Source organism: Hibiscus syriacus, unplaced genomic scaffold (genome assembly GCF_006381635.1).
Source record: "Hibiscus syriacus cultivar Baekdansim isolate YM2019G1 unplaced genomic scaffold, ASM638163v2 tig00110318_pilon, whole genome shotgun sequence".
Lineage (NCBI taxonomy): Eukaryota > Viridiplantae > Streptophyta > Magnoliopsida > Malvales > Malvaceae > Hibiscus > Hibiscus syriacus.
Window position 1 is genome coordinate 844,533 of NW_024062677.1, and position 18,699 is coordinate 863,231.

The 18,699-nt window shown below is 32.0% G+C and overlaps 1 protein-coding gene across 1 annotated transcript; it reads left to right on the plus strand.

Annotated features, from left to right (window-relative positions):
* The first annotated feature begins 17,180 nt into the window (after positions 1 to 17,180).
* Positions 17,181 to 18,699, plus strand: LOC120117032 (deSI-like protein At4g17486). Its single transcript, XM_039137374.1, has 3 exons — positions 17,181 to 17,383; positions 17,699 to 17,986; positions 18,311 to 18,699. Exons 1-3 carry the CDS (start codon positions 17,251 to 17,253, stop codon positions 18,556 to 18,558), a joined length of 669 nt encoding a protein of 222 aa, XP_038993305.1. The 5' UTR covers positions 17,181 to 17,250; the 3' UTR covers positions 18,559 to 18,699.

Genomic DNA, 18,699 nt, shown 5'->3' on the forward strand with positions numbered 1-18,699 from the left:
AGTGTCATAAGGTTTCCCATTTTCCAGCCCAAACTTATTGAGCATATCTTTGATGTACTTAGCTAGATTGATGAAGATGCCATCTTTTCTTTGCTTGATTTGGAGTCCCAAGAAAAATGAGAGCTCCCCCATCATGCTCATTTCGAATTTGCTTTGCATTAGCTTAGAAAATTCTTGGCAAAGAACATCATTAGTAGAACCAAATATTATATCATCAACATAAATTTGAACTCCTAATAAATCTTTACCTTTATGCTTTAAAAACAATGAGGTGTCAACCTTCCCTTTTGAAAAACCTTTTTCAATTAAAAAGTTTGACAATCTTTCATACCAAGCTCTAGGAGTTTGTTTTAAACCTTAAAGTGCTTTTTGTCAATTTAAAACATGATCCGGAAATTTTGAATCTTCAAAACCTGGAGGTTGTTTCACATACACTTCTTCTTTAATAAAACCATTTAAAAATGCACTTTTAACATCCATTTGATATAATTTAAATTCATGAAAACATGCAAATTCTAATAACATTCTAATTGCTTCCATCCTAGCTACGGGAGCGTATGTTTCATCATAGTCTATGCCCTCTTCTTTAGTATACCCTTGAGAAACAAGTCTAGCCTTGTTTCTCACTATATTACCACTCTCATCAAGCTTATTCCTAAATACCCATCTAGTACCTACAGTAGATTTATTACTAGGCCTTTCAACTAATGTCCATACTTTACTTCTCTCAAATTGATTTAACTCTTCTTGCATAGCCATAATCCAATGTTCATCATTTAATGCTTCTTTAATATTCTCAGGCTCTATGCATGAGATAAATGCAACATAATTACAAATATTTCTAAGAGAAGATCGAGTTGTTACCCTTTTGGATGAATCACCTATGATTTCACCATCCTTGACATAGTTGTACTCTCTTGGGTAAGATACTTCCCTTTCTTCAATGGTTGGATTCTCGAGAGGATCATGAGTTTCCTCATCTTTCGTTTCTTCCTTTGATGATGGTTCTCCAACTTCATGTCTAACGTCATTTGTATTTATAATACCTACATCATCATTCAAGCAAGAATCCTTCCTTGGAAGGACATTATCATCGAAAACAACATGTATAGACTCTTCTACAACTAAAGTTCTTTTATTAAATACTCGATAAGCTTTAGAACTTAAGGAATAACCCAGAAAAATTCCTTCATAACTTTTAGCATCAAATTTGCCAAGATTGTCTTAACCGTTGTTTAAAACAAAACATTTACATCCAAAAGGATGAAAATAGCTAGTGTTAGGCTTTTTATTTTTAAAAAGTTCATATGGAGTTTTCTTCAAAATAGGCATAATCATTACTCGATTAATAACATAACAATCAGTATTTGTGGCTTCTGTCCAAAAATATTTTGGCAAATTGTTTTCACAAAGCATGGTTCTAGCCATTTCTTCTAAAGTACGATTTTTCCTTTCAACAACTCCATTTTGTTGAGGTGTTTTAGGTACTGAAAAATTATGACTAATACCATTAGAATTACAAAATTCAGTAAATCCAAGATTTTCAAATTCAGTTCCATGATCACTCCTAACGCTAGTTATAGAGTAACCTTTTTTGTTTTGGATTAATTTTGAAAATGTGATGAATTTTTCTAATGCTTCATCTTTAGTACTTAAGAATAGAACCCAAGTATATCTAGAATAGTCATCTACCAAGACAAATGCATATTGTTTTCCACCCAAGTTAGTAGTTCTAGATGGCCCAAAAAGATCTAAATGGATCAATTGCAATACTCTACTAGTTGATACATCATTAATGGATTTAAAAGAAACTCGCTTTTGTTTTCCTTTAGCACAAGCATCACATATTTTATCATTATTAAATTTTAGTTTAGGCAGTCCTCGAACCAAATCTCCTTGAATTAACCGTTGCAAAACACTCATACTAGCATGACCTAGTCTCCTATGCCATAACCAACTATCATGCTCATCCTTAGCAACTAGGTATAAATTAGTCATATCTATAGAGTCTAAATGCACCATGTAAATGTTTTCTATTCTATGACCAACAAGCATAATCAAAATAGATGCAATGTCAATCAATTTTGCAAACACTTAATTTAAAAATAAGACATTGTATCTTTTGTCAAATTTATCTAATTGAATTATGCTTTAATCCATTCACATACAAAACATTATGCAATGTTGATTATCGAGATTAAAAACACATGCATAAAGTTTTTGAAAATGTTATGCATTAAAACTTTATAATATTTAAAAAAAATCTATGCATAAACATTAAGAAAAATTTAAGGTTAAAATTTTGTAAAACCAAAGTTCTTGAAAAATCGATATCAATTGTTAAAGAGATTTCTATTACATTTTAAAAACCAATTTTGACCAAAAAAAATTAATATGATGAACTAGAGTTTATAAAACATTACCAAAAATTACTATGTTCATCATACAATATTTTTCAACATACATGAGATAAAACATAATCATTTAGAATTATTCAACATTTAAAACCTCATGCATGCATAAACTAAATGAGCAACCAAATAAAATAAAAACATTAAGTTTAAAGGTTACCCATTCATTTTTCATGTGTGGCTAGAGCATCTTGAATATCATCATCTTCATCACCATTGCTCTCACACATCTACAAGAGACATTTAAGTAGATTTTGGTATCCAAATATTGAACATTAGTTTCAATACCTCTTGTTCCTTTTGGAACCCATACTTGTCTAATTTTAAATCGTTTTTCTTTCTTTAAAGGACAAGTATGTTCCTTATGACCATGATAATGACAATGTGAACATATTGTCATTATTGAACTAGATGAATTATTTAAAATGATCTCTTTTTCTTTTGTTAAACATTCAAGCTTAACTTTCAAATCAAACTTTTCTTTTTCAATACTTTCAAATTTCATTTTTGAAAGCTCTAAATCATTTTTCAAGAATTCATTTTGATTTTCAAAATTCATTTTCGTTTCTAGAAGAAGTTTGTTTAATTTGAAAATTTCTTTTTCAGATTTTTCAGATTTTAGTTTTGAAAGCTCTAACTCCTTTTCCAACATTTCATTTTGTTTTTCCAAGTTTGTTTTAGCTTTCAAAAGAAGATCATTTTTAGCTAAACAAGCTTTCCTTAAGTTTGTATAACACCCAAACCTTCCATACAACCCCAAACTTTGAAAAAAAATAACAAAAATCTAGAATCTCACCTTTGAAATAGAGCTTACGGGAAGAAGAAGAAAGCAAGAAGATATGGCTTCCAGATAACTCCCCATATCCATGTGTTTATCTCTTAATAAAAGAGAGAAAATATCTTTTAAACTGAAAAGACCATAATACCCTTTATTCTTTCCATCATTGCTATTTAATCAAATACCAGAATATTCCTATTTAAGTCCTTGAACGTTTCAAATTTTTCTTAAATTGATCACCAAATTTCAAAAACTTTTATTTCAGTCACTAGCCAAGTTTTTGGGATGTTACAACCCTAGCATCACCAACACCAGATCACCAGTCATCGTCTCATCAACTTCCAGAAACATCCATCATCCTACGGAGCATCTACATCGATAGACACCTCAGCAAGTTTCCATCCGGGCTCTCGACACGTGCATCCCCTTCCACGTCAGCTAGTAAAACAACAATGGTCCCCCTTTCTTGTTGTCCTCTGCTAAGACATTGTGGAAGGGTGACAGGGACGCCAATAACCCTGGCTTAGTAGACGTTTTGGTAGGAGGCTCCCTGCGTTCGTGTCTGCATAAAAAGATCAACGACATAGCAGAAAAAGGGAAAGAAGAAAAAAACATGAGGGAGATCAGCATAAGAGACAAGAAAACCATCATTCATTAATTTTCCATATAACCAACCAAAACCGAAAAAGTGAGAGCTTTACCTTTTATGATCGAGGAACCCAAAATCGAGAAGAGAGAAAAAAACCCCAAGAAGAAAAAAACTTACCTTTTTCGTTCAAAAGGGATTGTCGCCATCTCCCGGAATCAAAACCCTTCTAAGTCGAAGGTAACCGCCTCTTGGGTTCCATTTGGGGAGTTTAGAGATTTGTTTCGCTAGGTTTAGAGTTGGGGTTCAAAGTTTGAGCATTTTAAGAACATTGGCTCCTCGTTTGAGCGTTTTAGGGTGGTAGCCACAACGGTTGCCAAGTTAGGGAGTAAGAAATCTGGGAAAAAAAGGAGTGAGGGTTGAGAGAAAAGAGAGACGACTAGGGAGGCTAGTTAGAGAGAAAAGTGCTGAAAGAAAAAAAAATGAGGGATGCACAAATGGGCTAGGGTTTCCCTTTACCCAAAATATCCAATATATGTTGCAGCCAAAACGGTGTCGTTTCACTCTTATTCTCGGGGAAGAGGGGTAATTACGTGAGGGATCCTTTAGCTTCGAAGTGTTACATTTTGGTCCTCAAATTGAATTTCTTCAAAATTTCTGTTTGCAGTCTCTAGGTTTACGCGCCTTTCTTTTTAGTCCTGAGCTAGGCTATTTTCAATTTCATATTATTTTTACATTTAACCTGTAATTTTGTTGATTTTCATTTAGTCCGGTAGTAAGTTATTTCAATTTGTATGAATTTTTGCATTTAATGTGTAGTTTTGTCATTTTTATTTTAATCCATTGAGCATATTCATGTCCCTTTTCCGTGTTTCATATTCTGTTGCTCAATTTTATATATATTCATTCTGGTCCTAAATGTTCATGAGTTTATTGTAGTTGTGGTACCAATACTATTTAATCATTTATTTTAGGCCATAATGTTTTGCTTTATTTTATGCTGGTGTCCTCAAACTTTATGTTATATTTATTTTATCCATTACATTGTTTCTTTGGTTCATATATGCGTGAAGGCCTTTAATTGTATGAATATAAATGCATGCGTGATATATATATTTTTCAAGGCTTCTTGACTGCCAAATCTCATTATGTACTAATGTTATATAGCATGATTTTGTTTTATGCCAAAATTATCTAATATGTGCGCATATGTATATATTTATTTTAAGTATGCTTTAGTCTCAATCTTAATTTTGTTGTTTTTTTAATGTGATAAATTAAGTATTTTTTAATCACCCCATAGATTAACACTAATGGTATTTAGTATCTGTTATTTTAAAACCTATGATATACATTTTCTTAGCCAAACTCAAATGTTGTTAACCTTTAATATGTTCATAAATCGTATATATGATTGTAATTGTTTGTGCATATAAATTTAAGCATGCGACATCCTTTATTCAACATGTATGATATGCTCATGAGCATAACTTCACTCGATCAAATAATTGGATTAAGGGTAATGCCCATTCATTTTAGCGTTGTTGTGAAGTGATTGTCTTAACGTATAAGAAAGTTACTTCCGATAATTTTAAAATGAAAGTGTATCCCGTCAAGTAAAACCCTAAAATTTGACCACACCTAAAATTTGGGAACGAGAGAAAAAGAAATGTTCATCTATTTAAATTCTTCGAGAGAAGATCGTTAGAGCTTATAAGAGATTCGATATTGACATCTTTAAATGATTGAATATCCTTCTTCTTTCTAAATAGATTGGTAATTTTTAATTTAATTTGTTTTACTTTATTATATCATCATTCATGCATTTGAATTAATAATGAATTTTAAAATGAAATTGTAATTTTTTTTTATTTCGATTGGAGTAGGAATTGACTGCCTCAAGGTATGAGAGGTTGTTTCTTATCGAAAGGAAATAATTAAATATTATTATGTTTCGTTCTAAAATTCAAAAAAAATTATTTGAAGGGATCTTAAATTAAATTTAAACTCGTAAATTTCATTGCAAAGACAACTAATTAATTGACTAAGTACTGATTTAGGGCACTACGGAATACTAATCATTCCCTACGCGTAATCGACTCTCGAACTCAGTTTTTTGTGCATAGACGTAAGACTTTGTTTTATTAAAATTAAAATTATTTTTTATTAAAATGACAACCGTTTTGGGTATCCAATCACACCCTAATCAAATATTGGTGGCGACTTCTCGAACCGTTTTTTAACTTAAAAAAAAAAACACCAAATTAATCGAGACTAGATTTTTTAAAATCACACTTATTTAAAAATAAATTTATTTTTTTAAAAATAATCGTTTCTGACAGTTATATCAATGATGAAGTGTAGGATTCATTGCATACCCCTTTATAATAAATTGATGATTAAGAAACAAGTAAATAGTATTTTGGAGTTCGTTTATTAATTGACGTTTAAACTGAACTAATATAATCTAATCTGACTGATACCATCTTCCATGTCTGCACCTAAAACGAAGATCACCAAATATCATCAGTGGCAGACACATTGAGGGTTGAGGGTGATCACGTCCACCTAGAAATATAAAATTTTTTAGATTAGTTAATTATTTTACTGATGATATCTATCTTAAATTGTTGAAAATATTTTGATATTTCGATATAACAAACTAAGTTTAAATGAATTTTAAGATTTTACAAATGATTTTCTAAAGTATATTCGATTCAATTAATCGAATATCAAATTATTACTCCAAGTCTTTCAAGATCATTTCAAACCTTACTAAATGTGTAAAATTGTGTTTTATACTTAAACTATTTTTGAAACAATTTTCACAGTATTTTGAATCAAAATCAAGCCTACAATCAAATTTTCAAAGTGATGCACCGATGCACCAATCTATGCACCGATGCACCAATCCATGCATCGATGCACCATGGAATTAATTGAACATCGAATGCATTTTATGCATCGATGCACATACCATGCATCGATGCACTTAGTGCATTTGATGCATCGATGCACAAGACCATGCATCGATGCACTCAGGCTATTTCAAAACATCGAATGCATTTCATGAATCGATGCACTCTTAGTGCACCGATGCACTGAGAGTCCAACGGTCAAAATATTTGAATTTCACACTGATGCACCGATGCACCTAGGGTATGCATCGATGCACTGACACTCCCAACTACTTTAATTAATTGTTTTCACACTTAAACGGCTCTATTGACTCCACTAATAATTCCCAACGTTCAGAATCAATTGAAGGTGTATTTAAACAAGCTTAGAAGCCATTGATCAATAACAAGAAACATCAAGCAACTAGAATCAAGAGAGAATCAAAGAGAAAGCATCAAACCTCAAGTTTGAGCATTTCAAGCCTATTTTTTCATTCAATATTCATTTTGCTTTCAAGAACACTACTTGTACTCAATTGTATTCATTTTTAGTGTTCTTTTCTTTGTTCTAGAATTGTGCAAACATTCTACCTTGTGAGGATTTCCTTGTAAGTTTGCAAATTTGTAATCTTCTCTTTGAGAAAGAATGTTCTCAAGAATTGGGGTATATTCTTGAGGGAGTTGTAAGGTTATCTCTTTAGCCTCAAAAGAAAGAACAAATTAGTGAATTTGTTGGAAAATCCTTAGTGTGGATAGCTAAGGTAGTGGACGTAGATTTTGATTGAGAAAGTCGAACCACTCTAAATCGCTATGCAATTACTTTCAATTTTCTGCAAAAGCTTCCACCAAAATTTAATTGCCAATTCACCTCCTTCTTGGCCGATTCCGACGATCGATTAACTCAACAATTAGTATCATAGCCTCACTCATTTGAAGGTTTAACCGCCTCTTAAGTCGATTCAGGAAGAGTTAAATCGATAAAGATGGCGTCCACTTCCGGTTCATTCTCTATGGAAGAATCCAGACCAATTGACATGCCTCCACACTTCAACGGGACAAATTATCGTCGTTGGAAGAGGTTTATGATGATATTTATCCAAGCATTTGATATGGAAGCTTGGATGATAATAGAGAAAGGATATTCCTCTCCTACAAAGAAGGCAAAGAACTGGAGTGATCAAGAACGAAAGAAAGCTCAACAAAACACAAAGGCCATGCACATATTGTGTTGTGCAATTGATCTTAATGTATATAAAGGAGTTTCTTCTTGTTCAAATGCCAAGGAAATGTGGGATAAGCTTGAAGAGATCTATGGAGACAAGGAAGAAGAAGAACCAATAAAGGTGATGTCTCTATTAGCTCTCACAGAGCCAAATGTATCTTCTAACTCAAATAAATTAAATTTAAAATCTTTTAATGAGTTACAAGATGCTTATGATGAATTATTTTCAGAGTTTGAGACCATGAACTCCAAATATAGGGATTTTATTTCTAAATTTATAGCTAAAAATGATCTTCTTTTGAAAGCTAAAACAAACTAGGAAAAACAAAATGAAATGTTGGAAAAGGAGTTAGAGCTTTCAAAACTAAAATCTGAAAAATCTGAAAAAGAAATTTTCAAATTAAACAAACTTCTTCTAGAAACGAAAATGAATTTTGAAAATCAAAATGAATTCTTGAAAAATGATTTAGAGCTTTCAAAAATGAAATTTGAAAGTATTGAAAAAGAAAAGTTTGATTTGAAAGTTAAGCTTGAATGTTTAACAAAAGAAAAAGAGATCATTTTAAATAATTCATCTAGTTCAATAATGACAATATGTTCACATTGTCATTATCATGGTCATAAGGAACATACTTGTCCTTTAAAGAAAGGAAAAAGATTTAAAATTAGACAAGTATGGGTTCCAAAAGGAACAAGGGGCATTGAAACTAACATTCACGGATCCAAAGCAATTTGGATACCAAAATCTACTTAAATGTCTCTTGTAGTTGTGTGTGAGCAATGGTGATAAAGATGATATTCAAGATGCTCTAGACACACATGAAAAAGGAATGGGTAACCTCTAAACTTAATGTAATTATTTTATTTGGTTGCTCATTTAGTTTATGCATGCATGAGATTTTAAATGTTCTAAATTATTATGTTTTATCTCATGTATGTTTAAAGATATTGTATGATGAACATAACAATTTTTGATAATGTTTTATAAACTCTAGTTCATCATATTAATTTTTGGTCAAATTTTTTTTTAAAATGCAATTGATATCGATTTTTCAAGAACTTTGGTTTTACAAATTTTTGACCTTAAACTTTTTAATGTTTATGCATAGATTTCAAATTTTCAATGATATCAACTTTTAATGCATAACATTTTCAAAAACTTTATGCATGTGCTCTTAATCTCGATAATCTACATTGCATAATGTTTTGTATGTGAATGTATTAAAGCATAATCCGATTAGATGAATTTGACAAAAGATACAATGTCTTATTTTTAAAATTAAGTACCTGCAAAATTGATTGACATTGCATCTACCTTGATTATGCTTGTTGGTAATAGAATAGAAAACATATACATTGTGCATTTAGACTCTATTAATATGATTAATTTATGCCTAGTTTCTAAGGATGAGCATGATAGTTGGTTATGGCATAGGAGACTAGGACATGCTAGTATGAGTGTTTTGCAACGACTAATTAAAGGAAATTTAGTTCGAGGGTTGCCTAAGCTTAAATTTGATAATGATAAAATCTGTGATGCTTGTGCTAAAGGAAAACAAAAGCGAATTTCTTTTAAATCCATTAATGATGTATCAACTAGTAGAGTATTACAATTGATCCATATAGATCTTTTTGGGCCAACTAGAACTACTAGCTTGGGTGGAAAACAATATGCATTTGCCTTGGTAGATGACTATTCTAGATATACTTGGGTTCTATTTTTAAGTACTAAAGATGAAGCATTAGAAAAATTCATCACGTTTTCAAAAGTAATCCAAAATGAAAAAGGTTTCTTTATAACTAGTGTTAGGAGTGATCATGGAACTGAATTTGAAAATCTTAGATTTACTGATTTTTGTAATTCTAATGATATTAGCCATAATTTTTCAGCACCTAGAACCCCTCAACAAAATGGAGTTGTTGAAAGGAAAAATCGAACTTTAGAAGAAATGGCTAGAACCATGCTTTGTGAAAACAATTTGCCAAAATATTTTTGGGCGGAAGCCACAAATACCGCTTGTTATGTTATTAATCGAGTAATGATTAGGCCTATTTTAAAGAAAACTCCATATGAACTTTTCAAAAATAAAAAGCCGAACATTAGCTATTTTCATCCTTTTGGATGTAAATGTTTTGTTTTAAACATTGGTAAAGACAATCTTGGCAAATTTGATGCTAAAAGTGATGAAGGAATTTTTCTGGGTTATTCCTTAAATTCTAAAGCTTATCAAGTATTTAATAAAATAACTTTAGTTGTAGAAGAGTCTATACATGTTGTTTTCGATGATAACCTCCTTCCGAGGAAGGATTCTTGTGTGAATGATGATGTAGGTGTTATAAATACAAATAACGTTAGACATGACGTTGGAGAACCATCATCAAAGGAAGAAACGAAAAATGAGGAAACTCATGATCCTCTCGAGAATCCAACCATTAAAGAAAGAGAAGTATCTTATCCAAGAGAGTATAACTATGTCAAGGATGGTGAAATCATAGGTGATCCATCCAAAGGGGTAACAATTCGATCTTCTCTTAGAAATATATGTAATTATGTTGCATTTATCTCATGCATTGAGCATGAGAATATTAAAGAAGCATTAAATGATGAACATTGGATTATGGTACAAGAGTTAAATCAATTTGAGAGAAGTAAAGTATGGACATTAGTTGAAAGGCCTAGTAATAAATCTACTGTAGGTACTAGATGGGTGTTTAGGAATAAGCTTGATGAAAGTGGTAATATAGTGAGAAACAAGGCTAGACTTGTTGCTCAAGGCTATACTCAAGAAGAGGGCATAGATTATGATGAAACATACGCTCCCGTAGCTAGGATGGAAGTAATTAGAATGTTATTAGCATTTACATGTTTTCATGAATTTAAATTATATCAAATGGATGTTAAAAGTGCATTTTTAAATGGTTTTATAAAGCAAGAAGTGTATGTGGAACAACCTCCAGGTTTTGAAGATTTAAAATTTACAAATCATGTTCTTAAATTGACAAAAGCACTTTATGGTTTAAAACAAGCTCCTAGAGCTTGGTATGAAAGATTGTCAAATTTTTTAATTGAAAAAGGTTTTTCAAAAGGGAAGGTTGACACTACATTTTTGTTAAAGCATAAAGGTAAAGATTTATTAGTAGTTCAAATTTATGTTGATGATATAATATTTGGTTCTACTAATGATGTTCTTTGCCAAGAATTTTCTAAGCTAATGCAAAGTGAATTCGAGATGAGCATTATGGGAGAGCTCTCATTTTTCTTGGGACTCCAAATTAAGCAAAGAAAAGATGGCCTCTTCATCAATCAAGCTAAGTACGTTAAAGATATGCTCAATAAGTTTGGACTGGAAAATGGGAAGCCACATAACACTCCAATGAGCTCATCAACAAAGCTTGACTTAGATGAATGAGGTAAATGTGTGGATGTTAAATTATATAGGTCAATGATTGGTTCTTTGCTTTATCTAACTGCAAGTAGACTAGACATTATGTTTAGTGTTTGCTTATGTGCTAGATTTCAATCATTCCCTAAGGAATCACATTTACTAGTTGTTAAGAGGATCTTTAGATACCTAAAGGACACTCCTAGTTTAGGACTTTGGTATCCTATAGACTCTAGCTTTAGCTTGCATGCCTTCTCTGGTGCGGATTATGGAGGATGCAAATTAGATAGGAAAAGCACTTCCGGTACTTGCCAATTCCTTGGAAATATGCTGATTTCTTGGTTTTCAAAGAAACAAAATTGTGTCGCATTATCTACCACTGAAGCGGAATATATTTCAGCCGGTAGTTGTTGTGCACAAGTCTTATGGATGAAACCACAACTTTTTGATTATGAAATTGAAGTAGGTACCATTCCTATCAAGTGCGACAATACTAGTTCTATTTGTCTCACTAAAAATCCCATCCAACACTCTAGAACTAAGCATATTGAAATTAGACATCACTTCATTAGAGACCATGTCGCTAAGGAAGATGTAGTTCCAGAATTTGTTGATACTTTGCACCAATTAGGGGATATCTTTACAAAACCTTTAGACAAAGAAATATTTTGGACACTTAGGAGAGAATTAGGTTTAACTGACCTATCTTCACTTAGTGTTTAAAATAATTTTATTACTTTTAAGTATAAATGAAAAATGCGTATAATAATATTTTTTGATTGCATTATTTGCTATTAGTTAGGGGGAGTTTATGTTGCTTGATGAAAATTAATTTTAAGTTCAAAAGTTGTTTAAGGATTAATTTGATTGATTGAACATGATTAATTTTCAATATATGAGTTACCAATACCACTAGAGCCAATTAATTTAGCATTTTGAGTGTTTAAAACGGATTTTTGACATTTTTGTTCTTAATGTATCGATTCACTTAACAGTGCATCGATGCATCCCTTTGAATGTGCATCGATTCATCTTGTTGATGCACGCCTTGAATGTGCATCGATGCACAGGGTCATGCATCGATGCATCCGTCGGGTTTTAGGTTAAAAAGGCTTATTTTCTCATTTGTTTCAAAACCTAAAACTAAACTCTCTTAGCCGTTCGCCTCCTCTCTCTTTCCTACTCTCAAAATTGCTCCAAATCCTTGGTTTTTAATCGGAATCTTCGAGCTTTTCAACTCCTAATCCTGCTTCAATCATTAATTCGTGCAAAACATCAATACATCCTTCTCAATCCGAAAATTCAAGGTAAACTTTTCTAAAAACTCATTTTATCAATTTTCGATCTTAAGGCTAGTCTTGATTAGTTCTAGGATGAACATTATATCGGGCATTGGTTATATGATGATTCTAAACTAGATTTTACAACAAATTTCATCAAAAACACACAATTTTTCAAATTTTTCTTTGAAATTCGAAATTAAAAAAAAATATTTTCGAAAATCATTGATGTTTTTGACTTCATTATATTGTTTTTATGAAAACTATATGTATTGCAATATTTCCAATGATATTTTCAAATAGTTTTCAAAACTTTGCTTGTGAGGATTGTTTTAGAGAACCTTGATTATTGCGGACTCAATTGAGTTTTGGGATTGATTATTGTGCATACATGTTTTTCAATTTGTAGGTTATCTATTTCTTTCCTTTTTTCGATCTCTAAACCATGTCTAATCCCAAACGCCCTAGGACTTCGTCGAGTCGTTGTCGTTCAAACCAACCTCCTAATCCTGTTCCTCCTCCACCTACATCTCTATTAGGATCTTGTTTTAACATACCTGAGCGTCGTAGAGACGAATTGTACTCTAGGTACATAAATTCTTTTCAAACTTATAGAATCCAGGAAGAGCGTATTCCTTCTCTTAAAGCTATGATAGATATTAACTTTGAATACCTTCCGATTCTTAAAGCTTGGAAGTTTGATAAATTGTTTCAGCTTAAACCTATCGTCTATCAACAATTAGTCTGCATTTTCTATTCCAATGCGGTATGTATTCAAAACGAAACTCAATGTGGAACTATAGCCATTAGATCTTATCTTTTAGGCCAATATATTAATATTGACCCCAAGACTATAGCTTTTCATTTTGGGTTAGATGATGATGGGATATATAATGAGAATAAAACTGTAGATTATCCCTATGTTCCAAATGCTAGTGTTAGTACTCTACGATCTCATTATGATCGTTTTCTTCATCTGATGATCTCTTGGTGGTTTAGACCATCTGGAGGTAGGTACTCCACTCTTTGTATTAGGGATTTGTGGTGGATGCACTGTCTCAAGAATAAAATCAAAATCAATCTACCCCACTTTATCTTCAGTCAACTAGTTGATGTCATAAACATTGTTCCTTCAAAACATGTCGAAACATTAGTTTATGGATGTCTTCTTAGTAACCTCTTTATCAAACTTGGTCTAGACGTCTCTCTCGACAATCCTATCCCACTCCAAAACCAAATCAATCTTACATCCTTGAAGAAAGCAGATTGAAAACAAGACGAGGTAACCAATCAATGGGTTTTTAGACCCAGTAAGCAAACTCCGGGAGCTAGTTCCTCACGAGTTGCTCCTAGCTTCAGTCGTGCTCCTCCTCCTCCTCCGGCTCCGGATACTGACGATGATCCTGAATTTCAACAGCTTATGCAAGACATCGATGATCACATACCCGATGAGGAGCCTGCACCGGAACCAGCTCCACAAGAGGATCAAATGCCTCCATATTTTCGTTCGTTTTTTGAGACATTTGATCTAAGGTATGCTTCCATCGAATCCCACTTGACTGCTACTCACGAAGCAGTAAATCAACGCTTAGACACTTTGGAAGCTCGTCAGATGGAGTTTCAAAGGGAGATGCTTGCACGCATGAATGCTCTCTCTCTCTTGATATGCAAGCCCGATTTCCTCCTCCGCCTCCCGATCCTTCTATGGATGACTAGACTTATTTTATTTTGATTGTATTTGGGATTAAAACTTAAAACTTGGATTGTTAAAACATTTTGCTGTTTTTGAATTGTTTAATTGTTGTTGGATGTTTGAACTTTTTATTTATTTGGTTTGATCTTTATGAGCTTCATGTTTATTAATTTTTGCATTATTGACATCTTAGTTGCATTATGACCAATTTATCATTTCACATTTGATTTGAATATTGATTATGAACACTAATGGCTAACCTGTCTTTTGATCTTTGATCTTAGCAGCTTAAGCTATATTCAATTAAAATGTTTAATCAATTGGCTATGTTTTTCAAAGCCTTCTTTCACTCAGTTTTTGAATCTTTTTGATTTAACAAAAAGGGGGAGAAGTGTTAAGTGTTAAAAATTTTAAAGGGGAGAAATGTTATAGTAAGGGGGAGTAATTTCAAAATTGATTTCAAAACTTATTTTCAAAGAAAATTTTAAAATTACTCAAGAGTTTTGTTATATCAAAAAAGGGGAGATTGTTGAAAACATTTTGATATTTCGATATAACAAACTAAGTTTAAATGAATTTTAAGATTTTACAAATGATTTTCTAAAGTATATTCGATTCAATTAATCGAATATCAAATTATTACTCCAAGTCTTTCAAGATCATTTCAAACCTTACTAAATGTATAAAATTGTGTTTTATACTTAAACTATTTTTGAAACAACTTTCACAAAGTATTTTGAACCAAAATCAAGCCTAAAATCAAATTTTCAAAGTGATGCACCGATGCACCAATCCATGCATCGATGCACCATGAAATTAATTGAACATCGAATGCATTTTATGCATCGATGCACATACCATGCATCGATGCACTTAGTGCATTTGATGCATCGATGCACTCAGGCTATTTCAAAACATCGAATACATTTCATGCATCGATGCACTCTTAGTGCACCGATGCACTGAGAGTCCAACGGTCAAAATATTTGAATTTTACACTGATGCACCGATGCACCTAGGGTATGCATCGATGCACTGACGCTCCCAACTACTTTTGTTTTCACACTTAAACGACTCTATTGACTCCACTAATCATCCCCAACGTTCAGAATCAATTGAAGGTGTATTTAAACAAGCTTAGAAGCCATTGATCAATAACAAGAAACATCAAGCAACTAGAATCAAGAGAGAATCAAAGAGAAAGCATCAAACCTCAAGTTTGAGCATTTTAAGCCTATTTTTTCATTCAATATTCATTTTGCTTTCAAGAACACTACTTGTACTCAATTGTATTCATTTTTTTAGTGTTCTTTTCTTTGTTCTAGAATTGTGCAAACATTATACCTTGTGAGGATTTCCTTGTAAGTTTGTAAATTTGTAATATTCTCTTTGAGAAAGAGTGTTCTCAAGAATTGGGGTATATTCTTGAGGGAGTTGTAAGGTTATCTCTTTGGCCTCAAAAGAAAGAACAAATTAGTGAATTTGTTGAAAAATCCTTAGTATGGATAGCTAAGGTAGTAGACGTAGACTTTGATTGAGAAAGTCGAACCACTCTAAATCGCTGTGCAATTACTTTCAATTTTCTGCAAAAGCTTCCACCAAAATTTTAATTGCCAATTCACCCCCTCTTGGTCGATTCCGTCGATCGATTAACTCAACATAAATTTTATTTGTGTCCACCTAAAATCTAAATTATCTTTAGTTAATTATCTATTTTACAGATGTTCATTCTAAAATTTAGTTGTGCTCATCTCATTAAAAGATTTTATGCTATATATATATATTCACCCTTAAAAATATTTTTAGATCGGATATTGAATATTTATTCTAAAAAAAAGTAAAGAACAATAGAATTATATACAACACAGATCTATTAACATTAAATATAAAACTGTTTTCATTTATTATATATTATTATTGATTAAAAAATTATCTGAGGGTTAAAATTGGTAATTGCATTTAGTTGTAGTTGAATAATTTTCTTTTTTAAAATCTAAAAAAAACGAGAAAAAAATATAAAAGGATTTGCCCACGGTGTACTGCCATGTATCATAAAAACTATTCGTTACTTTCTCCAAAAGAATAAATATAAGGGTAAAGTATAAAAATGGTCCATGACTATAAGATACTATTTTATTGAGTATTTTAATTATTAAAAGTTATAAAATGATTCGTAAATTATAAGGAGTTATTTTATTGAGTCCATCGACTATTAAATGTGATAAAATGGTCAACTAACTATTCATTATATTTCAAACTTGTCATTTTTATTAAAAAAAATTAACAACAATAGGAGTTGGATGTTAACTTACTATCTGAGATATTATAACATATAATCTTATAATCACAAATGACTATTATATCTCAGTCAACATGTTAACATTTAGCTTAGACTGTTGTTAATTTTTCAACAAAAAAGAGAAGTTTGAAACATAATGAATAGTCAGATGACAATTTTGTAACTTTTAATAGTTGAAGGATTCAACAAAATAACTCCCTATAGTCAGAGAATTAATTTATAATTTTTAATAATCAGGGTATCAACAAAGTAATATCCTATAATCGAGGGCTAAAATGTCAAAAAAAATAATAAGTGACAAAATAATTATTCTGTCAAATGTAGTCTTTTTGTCCTAAAATGAAACGGTAGGGGTCAAAATTCTTTAAAAAAAATAGAATATGAGAAAATGATTATTTTAGTAAACTTTGAGGGCTAATTTTAGCATTATACCAGATGAAAAAATATAAATAAATAAAAAATTGCGGGCAGCGCTGCCACTATCTGCCGCCGATGACGCCCCTAATCAGAAGATTCTTATTCCCGACTCTACCGTATTTCAAAATTTTAAAAAAGCAAAAACCATATTTAATTTTTTTTAAATAAAAAAAAAACTTTCTTTCTCGTTTTATATTATGTTTGCAATCTTCTTCGTTAAACAAACGACTATCATTTTCATTTAAAAAAAAAAGGCCTTAAATAATTTTCGCCCCTGAAAAAAAATGCTGTGTCGTAAAAATTCGAGTTGCGTGGAAACAGGATCTGTACCAGTGTATCTGAATGTGTACGATCTGACGACAATGAATGGCTATGCTTATTGGTTCGGACTAGGGGTTTATCACTCTGGTGTTCAAGGTTAGTTTTCTTACAACTTACTACTTTCAACTTTCAACTCTCCTTTAAAAAGAAATTCTAGCTTTTTTTTAGCTTCTTTTATGTAATGTTTTTTGCTTCTAGTTTTGGAAGCTAGATCTATAGGTTGGGTGTTTTTGTTTTTGCTAAATCTTTGGACTCGTTGGATGTTTTCTCTTTTCATTTTTAGATCCGGGAAGAAAAAGCTAAAAATCTTAGCTGAAGTGAGCTTGTAGAATTGGTTTCCTTTTTCCTGCTATTTGTTTTGAAGAACGTTTTACAATCAGCTGATTTATGGGTTTTCTTTTTGGGTGACAGTTCATGGGGTTGAATATGCGTTTGGGGCTCACGAATACCCAACGACTGGGATATTTGAGGGAGAACCAAAACAATGCGAAGGGTTCATCTTTAGGAAATCAATTTTGATCGGGAAAACAGAGTTGGGTCCTATGGATGTGAGGGGAATTATGGAGGATTTAGCTGAGGAATACAAAGGAGATGTTTACAATTTAATCACCAAAAACTGTAACCATTTCTGCAATGATGCTTGCATCAGGTTGACTGGGAATCCAATCCCAAGCTGGGTCAATCGTCTTGCTAGAATTGGTAAGACCAAGCACCTCTGCTGTTTATTTCTTCAGAAAATGGATCCTTTTCAATCAATTTTGCTGTTTTAAGTTGCCATGGAAACTGATATCTTTCCTGGGCAGGAAATATAATGGTTGCAAGTATCAACAATGATAGAATTTGAGTCAATGCTTTAGTCAGTTTTATGTTATCCGGATTCGGATTAAGTGACATCTACTTTAATAGTTTTGAAACACATGTACCTTAGGAGGATCATATCCTATACCGGAATATGTTCATTTTATTGATTTTGATTTCTGTTTTCAGAATTTGACTTTTAGACGATGCTTTGTTCATTTGTAGGGTTCTTCTGCAACTGTGTTCTTCCGGTGACTTTAAATGCTACCAAAGTTGGGCATCACAGGATCGAAGACAAATCTTGTGAAGGAGAAAAGAAGAAATTGACTAACGACTCCAACAGATTCACGCAGTCTTCGACCTCTTCTTCGAACTCATCGCCTTCCATCACTCAATCTCAAACTCGGGGAAGAAGCCGAAGCAGACGCTCACTTCCCCCTTCTTCACCATTGATTCTTGGTCCATCATCTTGATTGATTTTTTTTATCTTCTTTTGAAAGCAGACAAACCATCTTGATTGATGATCATCAATATCTGGGACAGTTTTATTGAACCAAATCCTCAAGAGAGGCAAAAAAGCAAAGCAAATCATTGGTTTTCTTTTTCTTTCTTTA

Bases quoted from the DNA above. Each gene is read 5' to 3' on its own strand.
- LOC120117032 (XM_039137374.1), top strand. From the start codon at position 17,251: ATGCTGTGTCGTAAAAATTCGAGTTGCGTGGAAACAGGATCTGTACCA. The intron at 17,384-17,698 runs GTTAGTTTTCTT...TTTGGGTGACAG, and splicing joins TTATCACTCTGGTGTTCAAG to TTCATGGGGTTGAATATGCG. The intron at 17,987-18,310 runs GTAAGACCAAGC...GTTCATTTGTAG, and splicing joins CAATCGTCTTGCTAGAATTG to GGTTCTTCTGCAACTGTGTT.